This window comes from Hippopotamus amphibius, chromosome 1 (genome assembly GCF_030028045.1).
Source record: "Hippopotamus amphibius kiboko isolate mHipAmp2 chromosome 1, mHipAmp2.hap2, whole genome shotgun sequence".
Taxonomy (NCBI): Eukaryota; Metazoa; Chordata; class Mammalia; order Artiodactyla; family Hippopotamidae; genus Hippopotamus; species Hippopotamus amphibius.
In genome coordinates this window covers 134,377,732-134,403,840 of record NC_080186.1, presented here as the reverse complement: position 1 = coordinate 134,403,840, position 26,109 = coordinate 134,377,732, and the positions used below count along the sequence as shown (strand labels likewise).

Below are 26,109 nucleotides of genomic sequence, written 5' to 3'. Positions count from 1 at the left end.
TACAACAGTTGCTAGGACTCGGAAGTGCTCACTAAACGTTGGCTATTATTATTTCTGATTGCTTAACATTTTGAGTAATGAATTAGGCATCAGGGTTACAGAATGTAAAATCATTATTTAAAGACACACGCAAGAGCTTTTGGACTTTAGCAGCAGACTGCATTAGTTCAAATTCTAGTTCTACCACCAGGCCAAGACATCCTTCTTCTTGGGGCTACGTCTTCCTCCGTAGAAAAAGACAGTAACACCTACCTCATAAGGCTGTTGGCGGGCTTAACTGAGAGAATCCGTGTAAAATTTAGTGCTGTACTCGCGCAAGGTGGAGGTTCAAGTGTTTAAGGCCATTACAGTAACTGTCATTCTGTACTTTAAACGTAACTGTGATTCTGTCTATGATGCTCCTAGGCACTGTCACACTGATTTAAATTCCCGGAACCCTAAAACAGAGCCTTCAGGCCAGCACACTACGGAATTCCCCCACCGCTTTGCCTTCTAGTGACACTGTCCCTCCAGAAGGTATTGTCGTGAGGGGAAAAAAAACAAACCAAAACAAAAAACAAACAAACAAAAAACCACAAAGAAAACTAACCCTGACAGACATAGAACCATGCCTACGCCTGCGCCAAGCCCAAGGCTCGCCCCTTGCTCCTGCGCAGTCGCTGTAGGTGGGGCGTGGCACTGTCTTGGACGTCCCTCCCCTTTTTTCCTTAACCAGCCGCCAGGGCGGAAAGTCTCGCGAGACAAGTGAGTTCTCGCGGGAACTACATTCAAAAAGCCCTGGCGCTTACCGGTGAGCTTGCTGGGGTACATGGGCCGGTGTCTCTGCGGTGTGGTGGCGTTCACGTCGCGAGTCTGAGCGCGGCGAGCTGCGGCAGCAGGGGAAGGGGTGAGGAGAGAGGTAGGGGCAGGGGCCTGGAGGGAGGTGCGTGTGAAGAGGGACGCTGAGGAGCGGCGTAGGGAGGGCTGCTGGAGAGGGGAGAGCGGGGCCTAAGGAAACGGGGGCCTATGTCTCCGACCAGGCTTTTAGCTGGAACGGCTTCTTCGGCGGAACTCAGTTCTTATAAACCGGGTTCCGAGCCGGTCTCAATATTGCGTTGGGCCGCTTCGACGGCCCCGGGGATTCTGCGTAAATACGGGAAGCCGGGTCCGCTACCCGGGCTTCCGGAGGATGACAGATACTAGATCTGCGCCGTCCGGTCTGCCAGCTGGTAGCCACCTGCGGCAGTCGGATCGAAAAATGCTGTAAATGTAAAGTACATGTGGGTTTTAAAGACTACACCAAAAAGTAATCGCATTAATAATCTTTATAATGACTACCTGTTGATCACCTTTTGGATGTATTGGGTTAAATAACATATCGTTAAAATGAGTTTCACCAGTATTTACTTAAAAAAAAAAATGTGGCACCTAGAAAATTAAAAATCAGTAAGTCTAGTTCGCATTGTATTTCTATCGGACAGCGCTGCCTCAGACAGTTACGTGTCGGATTCTGCCCTAGTTGCTTTTTACCCATTAGCTGGTTTAATCTTCTAGGAAAAAAAAAAAAAAAACCCTGCTAGGTAGATGTTATTGTCCTTGTTTTATGGGTGGCAAAACAAGACATTGGGTGAGTTGTCCAAGTCGATGCAGCCAGTGAGTAGTGAAGGTGGGGTAAGAACTCAAGCAGCCTGATTCCCTGAGCTCCCTGGCCTCTAAATGCTTTGTATGTGCTCTGTTTCTCAGAGGCAGAACAGAAAAGTGGTTAGGAGCACCAGGCAATGGAACTAGATCCTGTTCCCGTCTCACTTAGCCACTTGATAACCCTGGGCAAGTTACTTAACCTTTCTGTGCCTCAGATTGCACATGTGTAAAATGGGGGGGGGGGGGGGGAGGGAACCTTTTATTTCATATGGTTGTTGAGAGAGTTAAGTAAGATAATGTTTGCAGAGCACTCTGGCACATATTACCTGTAGTTGTTATTCAACCGTAGCTACCTTTCTCTGCAGATTGGTAGATTAACTCTTACACATTCACTACACCTGTTGAAAAGTCACTTCCTCAGGTAAATCTTTTTTGTCCATATTCCCCTCAACCCTGCCCTCACCCCACTACCCAGATTAAGACAGTTGCCCTGTTGTAGGCTCAGATAGTACCATACACCTCTCCTTCTTGCACTTATCACACTTGTAACTTTGCATATCAGTTATCTGATTTAATGCCTTTCCACTAATAGACTGTAAGATTCAAGAAGACAGGGATATTGTCTAGCTTGGGGATCACATTGTGTCCTCAGCAGTAGCACAGTACTTGACACATAGTAGGAATTCCTGCAAATCTTTGGAATAAATGAGAGCTAATTTTTTGGCTGCCTTGGACATTGCTGGCTGGGATGTCTTGAGGCTACTCCATTTTTTTCTTTAGTAAATATTGATGACAATAGTACTTAGCTCGGGTCCATTAAAAGAATTAAATGGATAGTGTATTTGAAGCAAAGCACTGTGCCTGGCAAATGGTAAATCCTTAGCAAATATAAATTATTATTAACAGTGCAACAATTAGTGGCTATCCCCATCATGTACAGGCTTTGGAAAGGTTAGAGCAGTGGCAGCCAGCCCTGGATAACATAGGATACCCTTTTTTCTTTTTTTTCTTTCTCCCCTTTTCTAGAATCCTATATTTGCTCCATCTTCATTCTCAAAGACCTTGCGTCCTAATTTACTGATAAATTGAAGCAGTTAGAAGGGCACTTATGCAGACTCCCAACACTATATCTACCTGCTTAACAGAGTCTGTACCCATGTGCTTTGCTTTCCTTTATTTTTTTTAAGAACTTTTATTGAGATACAGTTAACAGACGATAAACTGGTATTCCAGTCTCCCAATTTTCCTTTACTTTAGATGAAACATTCATGTTCCTGTCCAAAAATCAGACCCTGCTCATTCATCACTCCAGTAGTTCTCCATGCTTCTATACTATTAGTCTTTCTTCTCTCCTGGATCTATCCCATGTCATACAAGTATGCTGTTATTTTTTCTTAAAATTTTTTAAAAATTATTTCTTAAAAAATTTTTCATCTTTAAAAAAAAGAACAAAAACCTTGACCCTGCTTCCTCTTCAGCCCCATTTATCTGCTCTTCTTTGTAGCAAAACTATGCTTGCTGTCTACTATTCTGCTGCCATTCTCTCCAGTTCATTCCAATCAGGCTTTTGCCTACATCTCCCCGTCAAAACTACTCTCAGGGTCATCTCCTAATTGACATCAGTGAATTCAAGTCCAGTGGCCAGTTCTCAGTTTTCACCTTACTGACTTAGCATTTCTTACAGTTGATCTCCTTAATACACTTTATTGACTTCTAGGACAACGCATGCTCTTTGTTTTCCTCCTACCTCACTAGTCATGCTTTGCTGTCTCCTTTCCCACCTCATAACAGGGCTCCATCCTTTGTCCTCTTTAATTATGCTCTTACTTTGGTGATAACAAGGCTCAAGGACTTATGCTAATAACCCCCAGATTTATATCTCCAGCCCAAAGCCTTCTCCTACTCTTATAGCCACTGTTTACTTGACATAGTTCATGCTTTAAAACTTAAACCTCTGACTTTCTCTCTAAAACAGTCTTTACCCACAGTTGTTGATATTTCAGCTATTGGCGAATCTATTCTACTGGTTGCTCAGCCAGAACCTTTGGAGGCATTTTAAAATTGTCTTTCACACATCCCACATTCTGTCAGAAAATCATGTTGGCTTTACCTTCAAAATATATGCTAAATCTGGCCATTTCTCATCACTTCCTATGGCAGCCACTCTGATTTGAGTGGTCATCCCACCTGATCCTTCTGCTTCCAACTTGCTTCCCTCAAAACTATTCAGCATATCAACTAAAATGATCCTTTTAAATGTATCATATCTCTACTCCAGACTTTGCAGTGACTTCCCATTTCACCCAGAGTAAAAGCCAAAGTCTTTATTTATAATGGCCTGATCTCTATATTCTCTCATTATCTCCTCTGACCTATGCTTTATCTTGCTCCTTCTTTGGACTTCCTTCAACTGTAGTGCTACCCCTCTGCTTGGAACATGATTTCTCTAAATAGTACATGGCTAATTTGCTTATCATCTGCAAGGCTTTGCTCAGAAGTCATCTGAGGGGCTCTCCATTCAACACATTTTAAATTTCATCCTACTTAGAATACACCCACTTCTTCCAAGTTCACTTATCCTGTTTTTTTTTTTTGCCATTTCCACTTTTTAAAAAAATTTAGTTATTATGTTATTATTGCTTGTCTTCTCCTACTGGAGGGTAAGTTTTATGAAAGAAGAGCCTTTTGTGGGTCTGACTGACTGCTTGATGTATCTGAAGCGCCCAGAATGGAGCTCGGCACATAGGCATTCAAGAAATATTTGACTGGAGACATACCTTAATAATAGCTTGCTGCTCTTCGAAGGCAAAGCTGAGTTTAAGCCTGGAACCAATTTGGAAAGGATGAAGAGTGAGGTTGAGTTAAAGTAGAATATTTCTATATATAATGTTTAAGTCCTTGCTTGAAAATCTAGGATGAGATTGTTCTTTAATTACTCTCAACATGGTGTCTGTTTGCATGCCTTCTTATGAATAACTGGGAAAATGCTAGTGAGTCTGTTTTCAATAAAGCACATTTAATGTGGCAGATTTGATGTGTTCAGGAAGTTAACACTGTTGTGAAAAATTGTGAATGTGCTAGTCCTTACCTTATGACTCTTATTCAAAGCCATCTTTTATATTTTAAGTAGCAGTTATGCTACTATAAAGTTTCTTGACTTTTTTTTTTTATTGTCCTCTTAACTTGGTTACCCGTATAGTGATATAATTATGAGACCATCCTACCTTAGCATTTATGGAAGCTTAGCACACAGCAACTGAATAGTTTCCTGAGACTGCATTCCTTTGAAGCAAAATTAAATGTATTCATCTTCTTTTTGCTCTATTTGATTTGGTCTCAAATCTGTTAGCAAAATAGTCAGACTTTGCTCTTAGAACAAGAATGCAAATTTGACTGTTCGAAAGTCAGGAAGAAAATCTTTAATACTGTTTTTATGTGGCAGTGGTATTGAATATATACATACACACAAAACACACACACATATCTTTTATTATTGATAAGGAGTTTCTTGTTTAAGCTAAAGTACTTTTATTTCCTCTATTTACAGTAGACAGGAAAAAAGTCATGGAGGCAGATATAATAGCAGATCTTCGATGCAAGCTCAAAGAGGTTGAAGAAGAGCGACTAAAAGCTGCGCAGTATGGTTTACAACTAGTGGAGAGCCAGAATGAATTGCAGAATCAATTAGATAAATGTCGTAATGAAATGATGACCATGACTGAGGTAGGACACTACTCTGTTTACAAGGATGTGCTTAACTACAGAAGATTTGTGTTGTCCAGCACTTATTAATATTATTTTTCTTTTCTGAATATTTTAGGCCTCGTTCCCACCCATCCCCATTAAAGGCAAATGAACTAAATGAATTTCTGCTATTTTTTCTGACTCTGTGTTCTGAGTTTGAAAAATAAGTTAATACACTGTCTTTACTACATATCGAATTTTAGCCTTTGTTTCGCTTTTCCTAGGTGACCTCACTTGTTTCAGTTTTTAATAACATCTAAATGCCCATGATGCTACACCAAGTCCTTAGTTCTCCCCCAAAGTCCAGATTTTTGTGTTCAGTTGCCCACTAATGGGCATCTCAGACTTAACATAAACAGAATAGTTGATTCCCTGCCCACTAACCAAACATGCTCTTGCAAAATTCTTTATCTTACTTAGTAAATGTAATAACATTCATTCAGTTACTTGAGCCAAAAATCTAGGAGTTTTATTCAACATCTTTCTGTCCCTTATTTCTCATATATAATCCGTTAGTAAGCTCTAAGAACTTGACCTACAAAACATCTATACTACTGCCACTCTAATTCAGACCACCATCATCTCGCCCTTGGACTACTACCGTAGCCTTTTGACTAGATTGCCTGCTTCCCGCATTGCCATTCACATCATTCATTCTTCACACATCAGCCAAGTGGTCATTGAATATACAAAAGAGCATGTCACAGCCCTGCTGAAAGCATAGAGCAGCTTCCAGTTTTATTTATAACAGAATCTGAGCTCCTTATCTGGGTTTGTAGATCCCCATGTGCTCTGACCTCATCTCTAACTACTTTCCCTTATTCTTAGCTACACTAGTCCTGCCCTATGGGCTTTATAGGAGCTGTTGCCTCCATCTGAGTTGTTCATCCCCCACTGTTATGAGAGACATGACATGAGAGAGGGAATTCTGTCTGTTTTGTTCACGGCTATATCCCTGATATCTGGCATAAATTACTGAAAGAATGAATAAATCAGTTTTATTTAGTAAATGCTCAGTAATGTTTAAACTTTGATCTCAAAATTTAAATATAGCAGGTAAAAAAAATTAATGGCAACTTTTTAAAAAATTTTTCTCTTATTAAATCTAATTTTATTTATTTAATTTTTAAAGCTTGTTGAAGAAGTTTAAACTAATGCTCATTTTATCTTTAAATTTCCCTGGCAGTAAGCAAAAGCCCTCTTAGACTCCTTTTGTCGTAGCACTATATTCATCTGAGTAGTTTCATGAACATTTATGAACATTTTTCAGATGACTGCATTCTGAAAGTGAGAGCCAATTCAATATTTCTGTTTATACCTCGTCCACTATTTCTTCATTTTACTCAGAGCTGCAAATAGAGCATATCATTATCAAAACAAAATAATTCTCACTTGGAAAACTATTAATTTTTTTTTTCCTAGCAGGGATTTCTTGACTTGTTGACAGCCATAGAGTGCTTTTTACTTCCTTGGCAGGACATAGAAGCAATTACCATATCCCTAGCCTGAACTTTAATGTAGTCTCAAAATACATCTCAGGGTTTTTTTTAGCATTAATACTAGCTACAGTTATTCCAGATTTAACATGTGGTTGTTACTTAGAAAGCAGCAAATGTGTGAAACAGGAATGACTGAAGGTGAAAACTGCTTATGTGTGAGGGTTTTAAGTTATTTTTATGTAATCGAATTATAATTGAATCTGTTTTCAGAATTATGAACAAGAAAAATATACTCTTCAGAGAGAAGTTGAACTCAAGAGTCGAATGTTAGAAAGTTTGAGCTCTGAATGTGAAGCTATTAAACAACAACAGAAAATGCACCTGGAGAAATTAGAAGAACAACTGAGCAGAAGTCATGGGCAGGAAGTGAATGAACTAAAAAATAAGGTTTGGATATCTATGTATTTTAGAACAAAAATATTTCATGCTTATGCAACCATTTGTAAACTTTAGGTGATGGAAGATTTTCTTAGTACCATCTATGCAAAATAGCTGAGATTAAGGGCTCCATCATCTTAATGTTAGGAGTGAGAAACAATAGTTTACCTAGGAGACTTGTTTAAATAGCATTCTATTAATTAAATAGAATTATTTAATTTTAGTGACTGAGCATTTGGTGGGGAGTTGTAGTTCAGTGAGCAGCGTAACCACCTTGCTTAGGGTGCTTAGTATGCCAGTCCCTTTTCAGAAAGACTTGTTCCCTAACCTTCCCTGCAGCTAGTGGTACATTTTATAATTCAACAAAAGAAGCCAATAGTTTTTGGTAAATTAATGTACGTTAGATTTGATACTTTATAGTTTGTTTATTGACGATAAATTAATATATATGATCTAATTCTTATACAAATCCATAGGGGAGGTACCATTATTATTTTCGCATAACAGATGAGAAAACCAAGTTTAAACAGATTGAATAAAGTTGGACAAGATTATAGAGCTAGAAATTATCAGTCAAAATTTGCACTGAGGCTGATTTTGAAGCCTGTTTTGCTGTGTTTCATGTAGCATCTTTTAAGATTTTTACATACCTGTACCACCTGTACTGTTAATTGTCATTAAATTGACTCTTTTTAAATGTTTTCTCATTTTAAGAAATGGTATCAATGAAATATATTTGAGCTGGTTATGTTTTTTCCTCATATGCAGCAAAATGTAACTATCAAAACATGCTTTCATGTAATACTTAAAATCATCTTGCATACCACTCTGACAATAATAATACAGCTTGTCTGAAGCTACTCTGAGTTGAGACACCAGTAACTGATAATGATGGGTTGTTTTTTTTTCCTGGATATTACTTTCAGTTTAGCAGTAACTTTGATTACCTAAACAAAAAAAGACTAGTGTAGGAAATATTCAGAGTCTGAAGTAAGGCAGTTATAGAGATGGCTTTTTGGTGGAGTAAAGACTAAATCATTCAAAACATATTTTCAGTCTTACTGATGTTCTCAAATTCGTTGTGGCAATAATTTGGAATTTTATTTGCCATCTTTCTTTCATTTATTTCTCACATTTAATCCATCAACAAAGTCTAAGAACTTGAGCTACAAAATATCCATCTCTGCTATTACACTGTAGTCCAGCTCACCATCGTCTCTCCCCTACTGTCCAGGTAGCCTGCTTCCACCATCGCTGTCTTGCCATTCGATCTTCACATGGCAGCCAAAGTGGCCAGGAGTCCAGACCTACTCTGATGACTTGCATGGATTATTTGTATGGTTATAAAACAAGGCATGTCACTATCTGTTAAAAGATGCCTAGCCTTGGCCAAATAGGAAACCCTAGTTATCTCATCATACAATAAGTTTCGGTCATTTAGTGATGTTTTTCAGAAGGCTGTCTACATTTTAACATAGATCAGTCAGGTGAAATTTTTATTTCATATGATAAAAATAGGAAAGGGAAAAGAAATCAAGCTAGAAGGCTCTTATTTTTTAAATAGAAAACAAATATCAGGATATATTCTAAGAACGTTGAGACCCTATTGAAGATAATTCAATATAGGTGATAATGATAAGCCTGGACATCAAGCAAAAGCTTTTTATTGATAAACCAATGAGTGAGTGCCAGGTGTGGTGCTGAATGTATCACCCATCCAATCTCAGCTGAGCGCCTCACAGTAACACAGTGATGGTAGGTACAGTCACTTACCAGTTGTATATTTGAGGAATGTAAGTAAGACAGGTTAAACCTAGGCCTGACCCTGAAGCTTCACCCTTCTACTATAAGTTTGTTCCCTTTAAACTACATGCAGGCACACCAGAGATACTGCAGGGTCAGTTCCAGACCACTGCAATAAAGTGAATATCGCAATAAAGTGAGGCACGTGAATAATTTAGTTTCCAAAGTAGTCTATTAAAGTGTGCAGTAGCATTTGTTCTAAAAACAATAATGTGTATACCTTAATTTTAAACTGTTTGATTGCTTTAAAATGCTAACCATCATCTGAGTCATCAGTGAGTCATAATCTTTTTTGCTGGGGGAGAGTCTTCCCTCCATGTTGTTGGCTGCTGACTGATCAGGGTGGTGGTTGCTGAAGGCTGGGGTGGCTGTGGCAATTTCTTAAAATAAGACAGCAGTGAAGTTTGCTGCATCAATTGACTCTTCCTTTTATGAGCAGTTTCTCTGTAGCATCAATGCTGTTTGATAGCATTTTATCCACAGCAGAACTTCTTTCAAAATTGGAATCAATTGTCTCAAACCCTGCCACTACTTTATCAACGAAGTTTATGTCATATTCTAAATCCTTTGTTGTCATTTCAACAATCTTCACAGCATCTTCACCAAGAGCAGATTCCATCTCAAGAAACCGCTTTCGCTGCTCATCCATAAGAAGCAACTCCTCATCCATTAACATTTTATCATGAGATTGCAGCAGTTCAGTCACCTCTTCAGGTTCCACTTCTAATTCTGGTTCTCATGTTATTTCCACTACATCTGCAGTGACTCTCTCCACTTAAGTCTTAAACCCCTCAAAGTCATCCTTGAGAGTTGGAATTCATTTCTTCCAAACTTTTGTTAATTTTGATGCGTTGACCTCTTTCCATGAATCACAAATATTCTTAATGGTATCTAGAATGGGAATCCTTTCCAGAAAGCTTTCGATTGACTTTGCCCAGATCCATGCGGGTCTTGGATAGCTATAGCCTTACAAAATGTATTTAAGTAATAAGAATTGAGAGTTGAAATTACTCCTTGATCCATAGGCTGCAGAATGGACGTTGTGTTACTAGGCACAAAAACAACATGAATCTCGTTGTACATCTCTCTTGGGTGACCAGGTGCATTTTCAGTGAGCAGTAATATTTTGAAAGGAATCTTTTTTTTCTGAGCAGTTAGGTCTCAACAGTAGACTTAACATATTCAGTAAACCATGTTGTAAACAGATGTGCTATCAGCCAGGCTTTGTTGTCCCATTTATAGAGCACAGGTAGAATAGATTTAATATAATTCTTAAGAGGCCTAGAATTTTCAGAATGGTCAATGAGCATTGCCTTCAACTTAAAAGTCACCAGCTGCATTAGCCGCTAGCAAGAGAGTCAGCCTGTCCTTTGAAGCTTTGAAGCCGGGCACTGATGTTTCCTCTCCAACTGTGAAAGTTCTGGATGGCATCTTCCTCCACTGGAAAGTTGTTTTGTCTACATTGAAAACCTATTGTTTGATGTAGCCACTTTCACTGATTATCTTAGCTAGATCTTCTGGATAACTTGTTACAGCTTCTATATCAGCACTTCCTGCTTCGTCTTGCCGGTTTTTTTTTATGTTGTGGTGACAGCTTCTTTCCTTACACTTCATGGACCAACCTCTGCTAGCTTCAAAATTTTCTTCTGCAGCTTCCTCCCCTCTCTCAGCCATCATAGAATTGAAGAGAGTGTGAATCAGGCTTTGGTTTAAGGGAATGTTGTGGCTGGTTTGATCTTCTATCTAGACCTCTGGAACTTTCTCCATATCAGCAGTAAGGCTCTTTAGCTTCCTTATCATTTGTGTGTCCACTGGAGTAGCATTTTTAACTTCCTTGAAGAACTTTTCTTTTGCTTTCACAGCTTTGCTGTTTGGTGCAAGAGGCCTAGCTTTCTGCCTATCTCAGCTTTCGACATACCTTCCTCACTAAGCATAATCATTTCTAGCTTTTGATTTAAAGTGAGAGGTATGAACACTGAGAGGCCATTGTAGGGTTAGTAATTGGCCTAATTTCGTATTGTGTCTCGGAATAGGGAGGCCCTAGGAGAGGGAGAGATATAGGAGTGATCATTCAGTGGAGCAGTCAGAACACACACAACATTTATCGATTATGTTCACCCTCTTATATGAGTGTGGTTTGTGATGCCCCAAAACAATTAAAATAGTAACATCAAAGATTACTGATCACAGATCACCATAACAAAATATAATAATAATGAAAAGGTTTGAAAGATTTGAGAATTACCAAAATATGGCACAGAGACAGGAAGTGAGCAAATGCTGTTGGAAAAATCGTTTGGTAGACTTGCTTGGCTCAGGGTTGCCAGAAACCTTCCATTTGTAAAAAATATGTATATATATAATATCTGGGAAGCGGGATTAAGCAAAACGCAATGAGACAAGGTATGCCTGTATTCTTAGTTTTCCAAGATTTGTAACTATGTGACATTTTGGGAAAAGGAGTTAAATAGTTTTGTTCAGCTTGACTGTCTTCCAAAATAGTTATCCTGCAGGTACCAGAACAATTTGTATTGCAATTGTATGTTCTGATGACCTTCACTACCTTTTGATTTATAAGATTGTGAATTTATTTATTCATTTATTTATTTTACTTTAGTTAGAAAAACTGAAAGCCGAATTAGATGAAGCTAGGCTTAGTGAAAAGCAGCTGAAGCACAAAGTGGATCATCAAAAGGAACTCCTTTCTTGTAAATCAGAGGAAATGCGAATAATGTCTGAACGTGTACATGAAAGCATGTCTTCGGAGATGTTGGCTCTTCAGATTGAGCTGAGTGAAATGGAAAGTATGAAGGTAATTTTTATGGCATGTTTATTCTAGAGTTTTCTTTTTTCCCCTTGTATATTTCTCATGTTTTTGTGATAAAACTTATGAGCTAGTTTTAAGGTTATAATATTTTTTGACCTAACTTTGATCTAACTAATTAAAAAATGTTTTACAGAGTTTTTAGATGGATTCCTGCAAATAAAGTAAAGCTTTAGGTTACATGATTATGTAAGGCAGACTTTACTTTTAGATTAATAAAACCTCTGGAAGAATTTAGACATTTATTCTGATCCTAGTTTGTGTCATAAAAGGTTGGTCCCAAGGAAGTTGATATGTATATAATTTTTCTCATTGTAGGCTAAAGTTAATTAAAAATTAAAGCCTTAAATTCATAGAAAAGAAAGTGTCTAGAGCCTTTTATTTGATTCCCTATTGAAAAAACTTAGTACTTTTAAAAATTTTATTATGCACCTTATAACCTCTGACTAGTTCTTAGTTTTAGTTTTGGGTGTGAGCCACTGCTGATAGATAAACTAAACAGCTGCTAACTGAAGGATTATTTAAGAGAGCTTCTTCTTTTTCAATTCCTGTTGAATAGACCAACCTCAAAGAAGAAGTGAATGAACTACAGTACAGACAAGAACAATTAGAACTTCTAAATACTAATTTAATGCGCCAGGTAGACCGGCTTAAAGAGGAAAAAGAAGAGCGAGAGAAAGAAGCAGTTTCTTACTATAATGCCTTAGAGGTATTGTGGTTACAGTAACATTATCTTTTCCAATTTATAACAAGTTGTTCTCTTGCTAATCTAATCTGTATTAGCTAAATTGTTTTCTTTTGAATTTAGAAAGCTCGTGTGGCAAATCAAGATCTTCAGGTGCAGCTAGACCAGGCACTCCAGCAAGCCTTGGACCCTAACAGTAAAGGCAACTCTTTGTTTGCAGAGGTACTTAAAATATTCCATTGATTAAATGGGCATTTCACTTAATAAAAGCATAATTAAACATGTTAACATTTTATAGGTGGAAGACCGAAGGGCGGCAATGGAACGTCAGCTTATCAGCATGAAAGTCAAGTATCAGTCACTAAAGAAGCAAAATGCATTTAATAGAGAACAGATGCAAAGAATGAAGGTACAGAATTATTATGATCAAAGATTTATTAAACCTATTTTGTATCAGCATTACATGTACAAATATATCAAAGAAAGCATCTTTTCCTTCAAGGAATATATACTTACATAATTATTTCTAGAACTGTGTGATTTAGAAAAAAAAATTTTTAATTGAATGAAAGATCCTTTTTATATTTTATTTTAAAAAATTAATTCTGTGTAGATTTAGTAGTGGTATGTTTAGCATCCACTGTTGATTGAGTTTTTAATTCTTACTCCCTAGCCTTGAGTTTTTAATTATTACTCACTAGCCTTGCCATTAGCTCTTCTTTTGTGGAGTGGGAAAAAAACAAGTATTAAAAAGTTTTTCTTCCCTGCTGTTGGCCTGGTTTCTTTTTGAGGATAGCCCTAAGGTTCCTGCTTCAACTAAAACTAGCTCTCTCACCATTCTTCAGTTCTCCCACAAAGGCTTATTTATAGACTGAAATTTGAATTTCCTTTCCTTGCAGTTTCTCAAGTCAAGCATATAAACCCTTTTAATTTTAAGGGTTTGTTGGGTGTCAGGCAAACAGCTGGTAACAGAGAAACATGCAGAAGTTAGAGAGATTCCAGTATTGTACCAGTCCAGATTCCTGATCCCTGATCTGTTGTGCCTAACTCTCCTGAGGTGGTAACAACAAGTCTGTAAGGCTTCCTGCCTCTTTTTCAGGATGATGAGATTTACCAAAGAAATAGGAAAGGTCAGTGATTAAACTTTGGCATTAGATGAACTTGGGATTGAATCCCAGTCTGTCTCTTGCTAGCTGTGTGACCTTGGACAAGTATTTTTACTTTTCAGAGCATCAGTCAGCTCATCTGTAAAATAGAGATGATAGAACTTGCCTTTTAGAGTTGTCCTGGACTTAACGAATGCACAGTAAAATGCTTACATGTTGCTTGGCAAATAGTGAGGTGCCAACATAATAAACAATAGCTGTGGCTTTTATTTCTAAGGATTTTGACTGTGCTGTCTGGTTTACTGAGGCTCTCCCCTATCTGGGAATTATTTCTTTGTAAGTTTTCTCCTATTTGCTCTTTGTTTTCTTTTTGTATTTGTTGGGCTACTGTTATTAATCTCAGTGTTCCCATGATACCCCAAACTGTCCTTAGACACAGGTGGCATTCTGAATTTTCTGAGGCTAAATGTGTTTAGCCTTCAGTTTGAAGCAGGAACAAAAAGTGGATCCTTAACATGTTAAAAGTCATCTTTCTCTCTTACTTGTAACCATAGCTGCAAGTTCATATCATCGCTTGCTTTACTCAAAAATGTATTTAAACTAATTGATGGTTTTTAGAACTCCAGAAATTTCTAAAGGCAGAAAAGAATGCTAGGTTTAGATTGTAGTTAATTTCCTTCTGATTGCTGTGCAGCTGCAAGTTTAGGTGGAGTCATAATTAAGTTGATTGCTGCTCTTAAAAAATAAATTTATACTCATATTGAGGTTTGCTTCAGTATCCATAGACTGCGTTTTACCTTTGCTTTCCATCCTTGTCCTTTGTGAATCTCACATTAGTGAATGTGAGTAGCTTAATAACTTCCCCCACTTAATATTATTGAAGTTAATTAAAATTTTTGAGAAACCGCATTAGATGCTTGAGTACAGCACAGCATTCGGCCAGGCTTATTTACTACTTAAGTGATGTGCTTCTAGACCACAGCCATGCAGTTAATTATGTTTCACAGAGTATAAATAATTGTTATGGACTTCAAATATTACTCATAAATAGTCAAAATAAGTACTAAAGAGTTATGTCTATAACTAGATTTACTGATATGTGTTTTCAAATTATTGGATTAGAAATAGCTAATTAGTTTAGTTTCCAAAATGATGTCAAAGTAATATAGTACAAAATACGAATTGCATTGAAAATATGGTTATCAGAATCTTCCTCTCCCCCACTCAATTTTATGGGGGAGGGATTTTTTTTTTCTAGTTACAAATCGCCACATTACTACAAATGAAAGGGTCTCAAGCTGAATTTGAACAGCAGGAAAGGTTACTTGCCATGTTGGAGCAGAAGAATGGTGAAATTAAACATCTCTTAGGTGAAATTAGGAATCTGGAGAAATTTAAGGTATGTGTAAACACCTTTAAAAAAAAATGCAGCCAAATTTTGGTTTGAATGTTTTAATGCTTTTAACTTGAGTGGGTTTCTTTATTATGTAATTAATCTGTAGTTTCCTTGAGATTTATCAGTATTTATTTATTTGTTTGTTTTTGCCAATATTTAAGTTAATTTTTTCTTCTAGTTTCTTTTTGCTTTTCAGTGGTTTTGCCTGTTGCTTCTTTTAATAGAGCCCCCCATATTTGTTGTTGTTGTTGTAAATTATAACTCAGTTGTACTCAAAGTGCCCATATCTTTAGTGTACAACTCAATGAGTTTTACATGTATATACCCCCTTGTTAATTCCTACCCAGCTCACCATGTAGAATACTTCCAGCACTCCAGAGAAGCTCTGCCATATCCCCTTTAAGTGAGTCCTCCCACCTCCTAACTTTGTATCAGCTTTACATATACAAATACTCCTGAATTTCATATAAATGGAATCATTCATTACTTACTTTTTTGTTTCTGTCTTGCACTCAACATTATGTTAATGAGATTTGTTCCTCCTGTAGAGTGTTACCAGTAATTGATTTTTTTTCAGTGCTCTCCACCTCTGTTTTTTAATGGATGCATAGTAAGATGTCTTTCTTTTTTTTTTTTTAATATTTATTTATTTATCTTTGACTGCATTGGGTTTTAGTTGCAGCATGTGGGAGTCTCCACTGTGGCACATGGGCTCTGTAGTTGCCATGCACAGCCTCTCTAGTTGTGGCCCACATGCTCAGTAGTTGCGGCACGTGGGCTTAGTTGCCTCGCTGCATGTAGGATCTTAGTTCCCTGACCAGGGATCAAACCCATGTCCCCAGCATTGGAAGGTGGATTCTTAACCACTGGACCACCAGGGAAGTCCCTCATAGTAAGATTTTTGTCACATTGTCCAATACTGTGTGGCAGCTGGCATTCAGATGTTTTTAAGTTGTGAAATTATTTCTATATATGCTTCACCCAGATTCCCCAGGAGTCAGTTTCACCACATTTGCTTTCTTATTCTCTCTCTCCCCATGTGTGCACATTTTTATCTTAAATATTTGAGAGTAAGTTGGAAACCAGATATCCCTTTACCCTTGTACCTCAGTGTTGAAGTTTATCCTTTTAGGTAGTACAATGATCAAAATCAGGTAACTAACACTGATACATAGTTTCAGCTAAGTTGCCTTTTACATTTTACCAATTACCACTAATGTCCTTTTTGGAAAACAAAAATACCCAGATTCTTTCTTTTCTAGGGTCCAGTCGATGATCATATGTTGTATTTAATTGTCAAGTCTCTTTAGTATCGCTTAATTTGGAACAATCCTCAGGCTTTCTTTATCTTTTGTGACCTTGACATTTCTGAAGAGTATAGCCATTTGCTTTATAGATTCTCTCACTTTGGAGGTGTGAGGTATAATTAGGTTCAGGCTGTGTATTTTTGACAGGAATACTTCAGGAGTATTAGTATACCCTTCTCCTGTGTCACATCAGCTAGCACATGATGTCTGTTTATACCATAACTGGTTATGTTAACCTTGATTGGTTGTGGTTATGCCTGCCAGGTTTCTCCAGTGTACAGTTATAAGTTTTCCCTTTGTAATTAATAAATATTCTTGTGGGGAGTTACTCAGACCAAGTATATATCTGTTTCTCCTTGTACTTGAACATCCATTGATGATTCTTGCCTGAAACTGTGATGATTGCCAAATGATAATTTCATTATTCTTTCTACATTCATTAGTTAGAATAATAATAAAGGGATTGGAAAGAACTTTTCTACTTGCCTATTCATTTATTTATATTATATAGCCTCATGAATTCTTATTTTATCCCATGGGTTTTAGTCCATAACTTCCTTATTTACCCTGATTGTCCCAGATTTGGCCAGTAGGAATACTTCCTTCTCTGGCACAACAAAATATTCCTGGCTCACCGGCCCCAGCCTTGGAATCAGCATTTCTGCAAGGAGCACAGGTTCCTTTAAGTGGAGAATGGTGCTTAGAAACCAAGATCTGGGCACTAGATGTGCTTATTGTTACTGGAATGTCATCACTTCTTGGCCCTTCTAGCAGACAGAGCTAGAAGTCTATGGGTGTATATTTAGTGTGTTTATGTATGTGTTATGTGCATATTTGTGAATGTTTTGTGTGAGTAGGTTTGTGTGAGTATATGTATTTACATATATATATGTGTACATAAATATAATAAAACCTTGATTTCATACTTAATGACTCCAGTTTGAATCTAATACCAACAGGGTGCATTGTCTACCCCATTTTTCCAACAGTGAAAAAACCTGACTCTTATTGTCCTTAATATATTTGCTTATTTACTCATTCTTAGAATACATATAGTTTTGGAATTATCCTGCTCACTGAAGTTTAGGATTTGTTTGCAGTTGTTTTTGTTTTTAGCCTGAGCGTATATAGTCAAAATACTGTGTTCAAAAGTTACTTGGGGATTTTTTTCCCCTCCTCCCTCTGTCCATCCTTGTTGAATTTATTTATTTACTTTTCCCAGCATGTGAAACATTAACATGGTTCTGAAAGTCAGAACTATGAAGAAGATACACTCAGAGAAGTGTCTGTCTCTCCATCCCTTCTACTGTTTGCACCTCACCCCTTTAGGTAGCCAATTTCATTTGTTTTTGATTTACTCATGCTGTGTTTCATTTTGCAAAAAGAGCAGCTTTATGTAGGCTTTATTTTCTCCTTTTTGGGGCGGGGGGGGCGTGGACGAAATGTAACATAACAGTCTTTTATACGTTCCTTTTTTCATTTAACGTGAAAATCACTTCATCTCAGTTTAGAGAGATCTTCCTAATTCTTATTAACAGCAACAGAGAAGTCCATTGCATGGATTCTCATACATTCTCCTACATCTGGGTATTTAGATTATTTGCAGTATTCTGCAATTATATACAGCACTATAAAGTACATTTTGCATATATATGCGTTTCCTTATTGTTGTAGATGTATCATCAGGGGTAATTCCTACAGTGCAATTACTGGGTCAAAAATAAATGAATATGTAGGTTTGTTAGATGCTCCCACACTCCCTCACGTGGCTTGTACCAATTTACATTCCCACTGGCAGTGTATCATAGTGCTTGTTTCTCTGTTGCCTTACCAATAGAATGTGTTATTTTTTTTAAGTTTTTGCTGGATTGATAGATGAGAAATAGTATCTCAGTGTAGTTTTAATTTGTATTTTTGTAATAATGAGTGAATTTGAGCATGTTTTCATAGGTGTATTTGCGTGCACGTACAGAGGAACTAACCCATGTTTTCTAGTAGTATTTGTACGGTTTCACTTTTTACATTTAGAGACCTGATCTTTATTGAAGTTTATTCTTGTGTGTAGTGTGAGGTATAAATCTAATTTTATCTTTTCCAAATAACTAGCCAATTGTCCCAGCATCATTTATTAAAAAGTCAGTCTTGGTGGCAGTGATTTAATATGACACCTTTACCATATATCAAATTTCTATCTGTGCTTGTGCCTATTTCTGGATTTTCCATTCTATTCCATTGGCCTACTTATCTGCACATCAGTACCGCACTTTTAATTTTAGAGGTTTTATAGTGTGTTTTGTCGGGTAAGGCTATTCTCCCGCTATAGCTTTTCTTTCTCAGCATTTTTCCTGGCTATTCTTTCATGTTTGTTTTTCCCATGAACATCTTGTCTAGCTCCAAAAAAAAGTTTGTTGGCATTTTTATTAGGATTACATTGAATTTATTTATTTTAAATATTTATTATTTATTTACTATTTATTTATGGCTGCGTTTGGTCTCCGTTGCTGCACGCAGGCTTTCTCTAGTTGTGGTGAACGGGGGCTACTCTTCGTTGCAGTGCGCAGGTTTCTTATTGTGGTGGCTTCTCTTGTTGCAGAGCACAGGTTCTAGGCACATGGGCTTCAGCAGTTGTGGCATGTGGGCTCAGTAGTTTTGGCTCATGAGCTCTAGAGCGCGGGCTCAGTTTTTGTGGCTCACCAGCTCTAGAGCACAGGCTTAGTAGTTGCGGCACACGGGCTTAGTTGCTCCAAGGCATGTGGGATCTTCCTGGACCAGGGCTGGAAGCTGTGTCCACTGCATTGGCAGGCAGATTCTTAACCACTGTGCCACCAGGGAAGTCCCAGGATTACACTGAATTTGTAAATTAACTTAGGGAGCACAGATATCTTCTCACTAAAGAACTAATTAAAGTTTACAAATGATAAATTTTATAGACATTAATAACCTCTTAGGCATTCTAAATTGTAGCCATTAATGTATCATAAAATTTTAAGTTTATATAACTTTCTTTCTCTTATAAGAACTGTTGAAAGGACTGCAATTTTGGTTACATTTTGCAAACATCAATTGGCAGGTATATGTGGCTCACCAGTGGACTGCACTATGATTATGGCTTTAAATTAGGGACTCTTACCTGCAGTCTCTGAGATTTTTTACACGTTTTTAAGCAGATTTACGTGTTTTTTTTTCCCCTAGAGAAACCATACAGAGATTCTATCAGAATCTCAGAATAGTCGGCACCAAAAATAACTGTAAGGATCTCTACTCTTTCATATTTGTATAATTTATGGCTTTGTCGTAAAGGCCAGAATTAAACCTAGTGAGTGTTTGTTTCTTCCATTTTAAAAGCCAGGAGCGAGAAACCAGAGGGAGGATACAGTTGTGGTTACAAGCACAGGCTTTGGAGACAGATCTGCATTCAGATTCTCTCTTCTCAGTGTACTTGCCTGTAACTTGGTGAGCTAGTTCCCTCATCTGTAAGAGAGGAATGCTCGTTCTTGTACCTGCTTCAGAAGGTAAATGAGTTAAGTGGATAGTGCTTAGCGCAGTGCCCACCAGATGATAAGTGTTCAGTGAGTGGTAGCTGATTTATTATTAATAAACCTATGCTAACCTAATCTGTTATTTATTTTAAGTGATAAGAATTGTTGTTTTCTTTAGAGTTTATATGAAAGTATGGAATCTAAGCCTTCAGCCAGCTCTGTTGCTCTGGAAGATGACACCTATTACACAGATTTACTTCAAATAAAGCTTGACAACTTAAAGTAAGTGTTGGGTGCTTGGGAAGACAGAGACTCTTTTGACTTGCTTATAAGTGGTAGTAGTTTTGTTTTCAAATTGCCAAAAGAAGATTCCAGAAAAGAATGGCAACAAAAATACCTTTCTGAGGCAAATGAGATTTATTCAAGATATAATTAGTGGTGGTTATTGAAGAAAAATATTTTCAATGAATAATTAAATGTTTTTAGTTCTTTATGTGTTTCATAAAGCTTTTCGTATTAGTAAGTAAAAAGAACTTTAGAAAATGTCCTTGTAATTAAATTTTTCAAGAATAAATGTCATGTAATTTAAAACTTAAAGGGATTTATTTATACATGCATGAATGTGGAAAGTATGCCCCCCTTTGTCCATTTCCTTTGAAGACTGGTGGGATTTTTTATTTGGAACTGCTGTGCTTAAAGCTTATTTTGCTAATTGTTTCTTTGTTAGTAAAAACCCCAGGGAAATATATTTCACTAAGAGTTCAAATATATAATATAGTAAACAATTTGTATTAACAACTACACTTATTTCATGTGTTATTTTAATATTTCTTGGTTCTCCTTTTTTTTTTTTATTAATATAGCAAAGAAAATGAAAGCGCTAAAGGTGAATTGTCCATTCAGCGAATGAAAGCCTTATTTGAGAGCCAACGGGCTCTGGATATCGAACGAAAACTTTTTTTGAATGAAAGGTGCCTCCAGCTTTCCCAAAGTGAAAATATGAAACTGAGAGCTAAACTAGATGAATTAAAACTGAAGTATGAACCTGAAGGTATGTAATATCTCATATATTTTGTCTTTTATATCATGAGAAGTTCTGAGAAGTCATATCAAATTTTTTTTCTTGCTACAGCTTTATGCAAATCACGTTACAAACTAATTTGTGGCTGTGTATCTGTGTTTAATAAAACAAGTTTATTGCTACAAAATGTGTAGGAAAATTCAAAGAGAACTGGGTACTGGATGTGCATGAGTATAATGGCATTCTTTTTGGATATTTGTATAGTAGACCCTTGGCATTTGACACTTTTTCATTTAAGATTGCAGCATCTTATATAATGACAAAGAGTTTAGTTTTGTTGAGGAAATTGATATGTGAGAGCTATATTAGTTAATACTAGTGTTTATAGAAAACCTAAAATAATGGAAACTTAAGATAGGTATATATTCCTCTCCCTGGTAAAGGTCTGGAGGGGGGCATTCTAGAACTGGTCAGTGTCAGGATCTAGGCTTCATTTGCATTGTTCATCAACATATACCTTGAGCAGAATTTAGTCACATGGCCTTACCTGCCTGTAGGGAAAGCAGAGAAATTCAGTCTCGATTCTCAGCGTCCATGTTCCCAACTAAATCTTGGGGATTCTGTTATTAAGCAATAGCAGGACAGCTATTAGAGGACAACTATCAAGTCTAATCACTGAGATAGCAAATAGCCTCAGCATACAGACTCTGCACATTAAACATTTTAAAAAGTGGTTTTACAGTATGTAAATTAAAAAATAAAGGGCCCGTAATAAAAGAGTCTAAGAAGGTGATGGTTCTTAGACCAAAAACAAGTTTTGTTACGTGTTTTAGATTTTCAGCCAGTTTTTACCGCTACACTGTGCAGATATCTATAACTCTCTCTCCATTATTTTTTCAGTGACTTGAGTGATTCTCTACAATAATAGGGAGGTTGTCAGCAATAATAAGGTTTCTTTATAATTTAAAAAGGCTTCTCTTTCTCTCATCCTTTTCCCCCTCCCTGTTTAATACCCTGTCCTGAATAAGAATTATCCATTTTGAATATCAAAGGTCTGCTGAACTGAACACAGCAAACAGGAGGAAGTATAGTGAATCTAGATGGTGTGGGTTTCAGAGGAGCAGTGCAAGAGAAAGGGAAAATAATGATTTAAAAACAATAGTGATACCAACAAGAATACCAACCCCACATTCAACCATGGTTTCTCCAACTTCACTAATATTTTGATTTTGAAAATGAAAGACACATTGGTACGGGGATACAGAAAAGGTATTGGAACAGTTAATTCTGTGACTGTATACGTGGCCCTGCATAGGGGATGGAATGATATTATGTTAATCCTTGTAAAACACAATATTGAGTCTTCACTCAGTGGGTGCTTTTAATCCCCATTTTACAGATAAACAAAGCTCATGCTTTAGATCAAAAGTGAATGCATACAGCAGTTAACACAGTGTTTTGCACTTAGTAGTTGCTCAATAAATGATTATTGAATTACGATTATTCAAACTTAAAAAAAAGAAAACAAAGCTCAGAGAGGTGAAGTACTTTCCCAAGGTCACCCAGGTGCAGAGTGATGCTAGCACTAGGATTTGTACCTGGATTCCTTGACTCTTAGCCACTATATCCTTCCTAATTTCCATGCTGAGACCTTATGAAGCCCCAAGCAACTTTTATCATAACCCTAGAAGAGAACATTTAAGTGTTCATTCCTAGAGTGAAATATATTGAGGTCCCAAGGAAAAATTTATAGCCAGATAATCTTGAAAAGATATAGTTAATGGAATCCATGAAAAAGAAAGGATTAAAGATAATGTGTTTCAGTAAGGAGATGAATGGGTTTTAAAGGAAGTGCAAAAAAGGAAAGGAAAAAATACGTTTATAACTCATTCAACCTTATGTTGATTGTGTCTTTGGTTTATTGATTAGATCTATTTTTGTTTTTATTCTCAGAGAAAATTGAAGTGCCTGTACTCAAAAAGAGGCGTGAGGTACTGCCTGTGGATATAACCACCCCTAACAATGTATGTGCCACCAGTGCTGTTGGGGAAGAAGTTTATAGATTACCACCTCAGAAAGAGGAGGCACAGTTCTGTCCTAACAATTTAGAAGATAACAACTTGCAGTTAGAAAAGACAGTTTCTGTAAGCACATCAGGAAATATTCTCTCTCCTCACAAAAAGCTGCCCGTGGATATTCAGCCAAGGAAGGAAAAGAAATGTGTGAAACTTGTAGGAGTTCCAGCTGACTTGGAAGCCTTAAGTGAAAGAAGTGGAAACACCCCTAACTCTCCCAGGTCAGTGTCCTCTTTCCTTCAAGGCAGTGAGCAGCCCTCTCCATCTCTTCTCTATCGCTGCATGAACTGTGCTCTCTGTTTCTTTATCTATTTTCTTAGTATTGCATGCAGTATAATTCCCCAATTTCATCTGCCTACCTTCCGATTTTCTAAAACCTTAAGAAAAACTAAAATGATTGCAAGGGGAAAGGACTCCTGAGTAAGGGAATTATTTTAAAAAGTAATACTTTTCTGTGTCATGAGGCAGAAATGTCACAGTCTAGTACATCTTTGAATGTTTCGTTGGTTTGAATAAATGTACAGTTACTCTTTTTCCTGGTTCAAGAGCGGCCATGGGAAAAAAATTAACTTATCTCCTAAAAGGGCTTTCCATTAGTCTAAGAAATTTCAGCCTTCCAAAAAACTGTTAGATAAAATTTTTTATGGCTTTTGAAATTGTTTATCCTAAGCCTTCAAGAATGTACTTTAATACCTGTTCTGACATTTTAAAATATCAAAGGTAATTAATTTTCAATTTACACCCAAACTTCAAAGCCTCTAGTTTCTGCATGATTGAATTTGTGACTGAAAGAATTGTCAGACATGTATGTCTGTAGGAATTAACATTTTAAAAACATTTTTTTAAAAAGCATTTAAAAAAAAAATAATAGAGGCCAGAAGGTAAGAGAAAGCGAGTGGAAGGGAAAGGTAGGTTCAGTGGCTGAGGTTAGGGTGGTATAAGAAACACTATCTTGATGTGTGTAGCAGGACCAAGAATGGGCAAAAAAGAAGTGAATGAAGAAAATGGAGAAGGTAAAAAAAAGATTACAAAAGATGAAGGGTGTCTTTATACAGTGGAATGATAGATGTAATTAAATAGACATTTAAGAAAATTAAGAACATTAATGTGAAAAAAGTTAGCTTGGATTGTGTGCTATGAAAGGAGATCTTTAAGATGCTGCTAGGGTCAGTCTTAGATGGAGGGGTACGGAATAAGACATTTTACTAGTATTAGTATGCATTTGAATTGAAATAAAAGACAGGCCACCTTATGTAAAAGGGCTTTCTTGTATGTTTTATCTGATTTCTCTTCAAGTCTTCAGTGCTACTAAATGTAGTATTCAACAGTGAAAGCACTTCAACAGTATTGCAGCTATTATTATTATTAATAGGAGTGATGTATTACTCCATTTCTTGAAATTTTATGTAATAACATTATAATCTATAAGTCACATAAAATAAAAGCTTAACATTCTCGAGGAAAAAGTAACCTTAAATGAGTGATATCTGACTCACAAGTTTTCGAGTAGTGCTGAATTGAATTCAACAGGTTATGTTTCTGTATATGTGGTTCATTGCGTATGTGTGCTTGACCATTGTATATTTCTGGAGGTGAATTTCCAGAATGGATCAGTGCAAACCTAACTATCTATGTTGTCTTCATTTCTTTTTCTGCCTTTTTTTGCTTGATAAAAATTAATTAAGCAAATGTATTTAGCTACTTATTTGACTCAAGTAGCACTCTGGAATTTTTTTGTGTTGCTAGTTAAACAAAAACAAATAAAATAACAAAACGTTTGTTTTTGTGTGTGTGTGACTTCATCTGCTAACTTTAGGTGTTTCCAACCTTTTGCTTTCTGCATGATTAATTTCGACATACAGTCCTATGGTAATATTGTGATAATAAATACAGCTTTTATTGGGAACTTGACTGTTGCATGCTTTATAAATTTAATTGATGCTCTTGCTATAAAATATCCTTATAGGCCCTTTAAAATATCTCTTCACTGTTTATTTTTTCTTAAATTATTATTTTGCTAGTTTAAATTCAATTTGAGTTTTTTATGAGATAAACAGACATCTATTCGTGCAGCCCAGGATTCCTTGTTAATTTTTATCTTGTGTTTGCCTTTTGTAAGTCATGTTAACATTAAAATAGTGCTCTAGCATTTAAATTTTTTTTTGTTAGGTATGTTTATAATGATAGGCACCCTTATTATATTTCAATTCTTTAATTTAGGCTTTGCCATGACTTTTTATCAACCTTAAAGACATTTCTTTAGACATCTGAAAAATTAAATCTGTTGATATAAAAAGGTTCTTTTAGTGTGTCAGTGACTTAGTTTTTTTAATGGTATTGGAGTCAACGATAATTTTTCTCCTTATATACCTAAAAAAAAAAAAAACCCACCATGTCTCATTAAGAGGTCCATTATACTAGAGGATTGTTTCTTCTTTAATTTTTCCTAACTACATTTGAATTCAGAGTGGATGCTTTAATGCCTCTAGGTTAGCTGCTGAATCAAGGCTTCAAACAGAAGTTAAAGAATGGAAAGAAACTGCAAGCAAATTGGAAAAGGAAACTTGTAAGAAATCACACCCTATTGTATATGTGTCCTCCAAATCAACTCCAGAGACCCAGTGCCCTCAGCAGTAAAGACTTTTCTTTAATGAGAGGAAGGTACCACTTGCCCAAAAGATTGCTCTGGAGCTTAGTTAAGATTGTCTTTATGTGAAGTATACCATCTTGTAGGTTATTTCCTTCTTCTCATTGTGCCAGGAACTGACATTTTCTTGCTTCTTGGACCAAACATTCAAAATGTGGTTGTGATTCTAACCAGGAGAGTTTTTTTAAGTGATGAACTATGAATCACAATGAATAAACCATTAACTGAAGGAAAGTGTTATTACAAATCTATTGGTTACTTTGTATATAGATTTTTAAAGTACCTTCAGAGCCATATATATTTGAAAAGAGAACACATTAACTATTATATTTTCCTGTGTACATTTTTATGAACTGTAGTTTTTCACTGTTGTGAAAATAGAAAACTTGATTTAAAAACATATACCATATTGTAACTAGATTTTGTCAGTTGTTTAAAGCACGTATGTTCATCTTTGTATTCATATACATGATTTAAATTTTATGTCTCAATTACATGAAAAAATAATTTTGAAATTTAAAATAA

At 36.5% G+C, this 26,109-nt stretch overlaps 1 protein-coding gene across 6 annotated transcripts; it reads left to right on the top strand.

Annotated features, from left to right (window-relative positions):
- Positions 1-750: 750 nt before the first annotated feature.
- SPDL1 (spindle apparatus coiled-coil protein 1) lies at positions 751-26,109 on the top strand. 6 transcript variants are annotated; one of them, XM_057729435.1, is made up of 13 exons: positions 1,239-1,285; positions 5,168-5,343; positions 7,074-7,250; positions 11,662-11,856; positions 12,428-12,577; positions 12,677-12,775; positions 12,852-12,962; positions 14,918-15,058; positions 20,020-20,123; positions 20,705-20,892; positions 22,816-22,886; positions 23,046-23,158; positions 25,427-26,109. In XM_057729435.1, the coding sequence occupies exons 1-13, from the start codon at positions 1,258-1,260 to the stop codon at positions 25,572-25,574; spliced, it is 1,701 nt and encodes a 566-aa protein (XP_057585418.1). In that variant the 5' UTR covers positions 1,239-1,257; the 3' UTR covers positions 25,575-26,109. The 6 variants fall into 6 exon arrangements, with proteins under 6 accessions (XP_057585405.1, XP_057585398.1, XP_057585389.1 ...); XM_057729428.1 differs by having other exon boundaries at positions 22,816-23,158; XM_057729422.1 differs by lacking the exons at positions 1,239-1,285; positions 25,427-26,109 and adding an exon at positions 751-790 and having other exon boundaries at positions 22,816-23,440.

Coding starts and splice junctions, on each gene's coding strand:
- SPDL1 (XM_057729398.1), top strand. CDS start 1,258: ATGTGGGTTTTAAAGACTACACCAAAAA. Junction 5,344..7,073: donor AAATGATGACCATGACTGAG/GTAGGACACTAC, acceptor ATCTGTTTTCAG/AATTATGAACAAGAAAAATA. Junction 7,251..11,661: donor TGAATGAACTAAAAAATAAG/GTTTGGATATCT, acceptor ATTTTACTTTAG/TTAGAAAAACTGAAAGCCGA.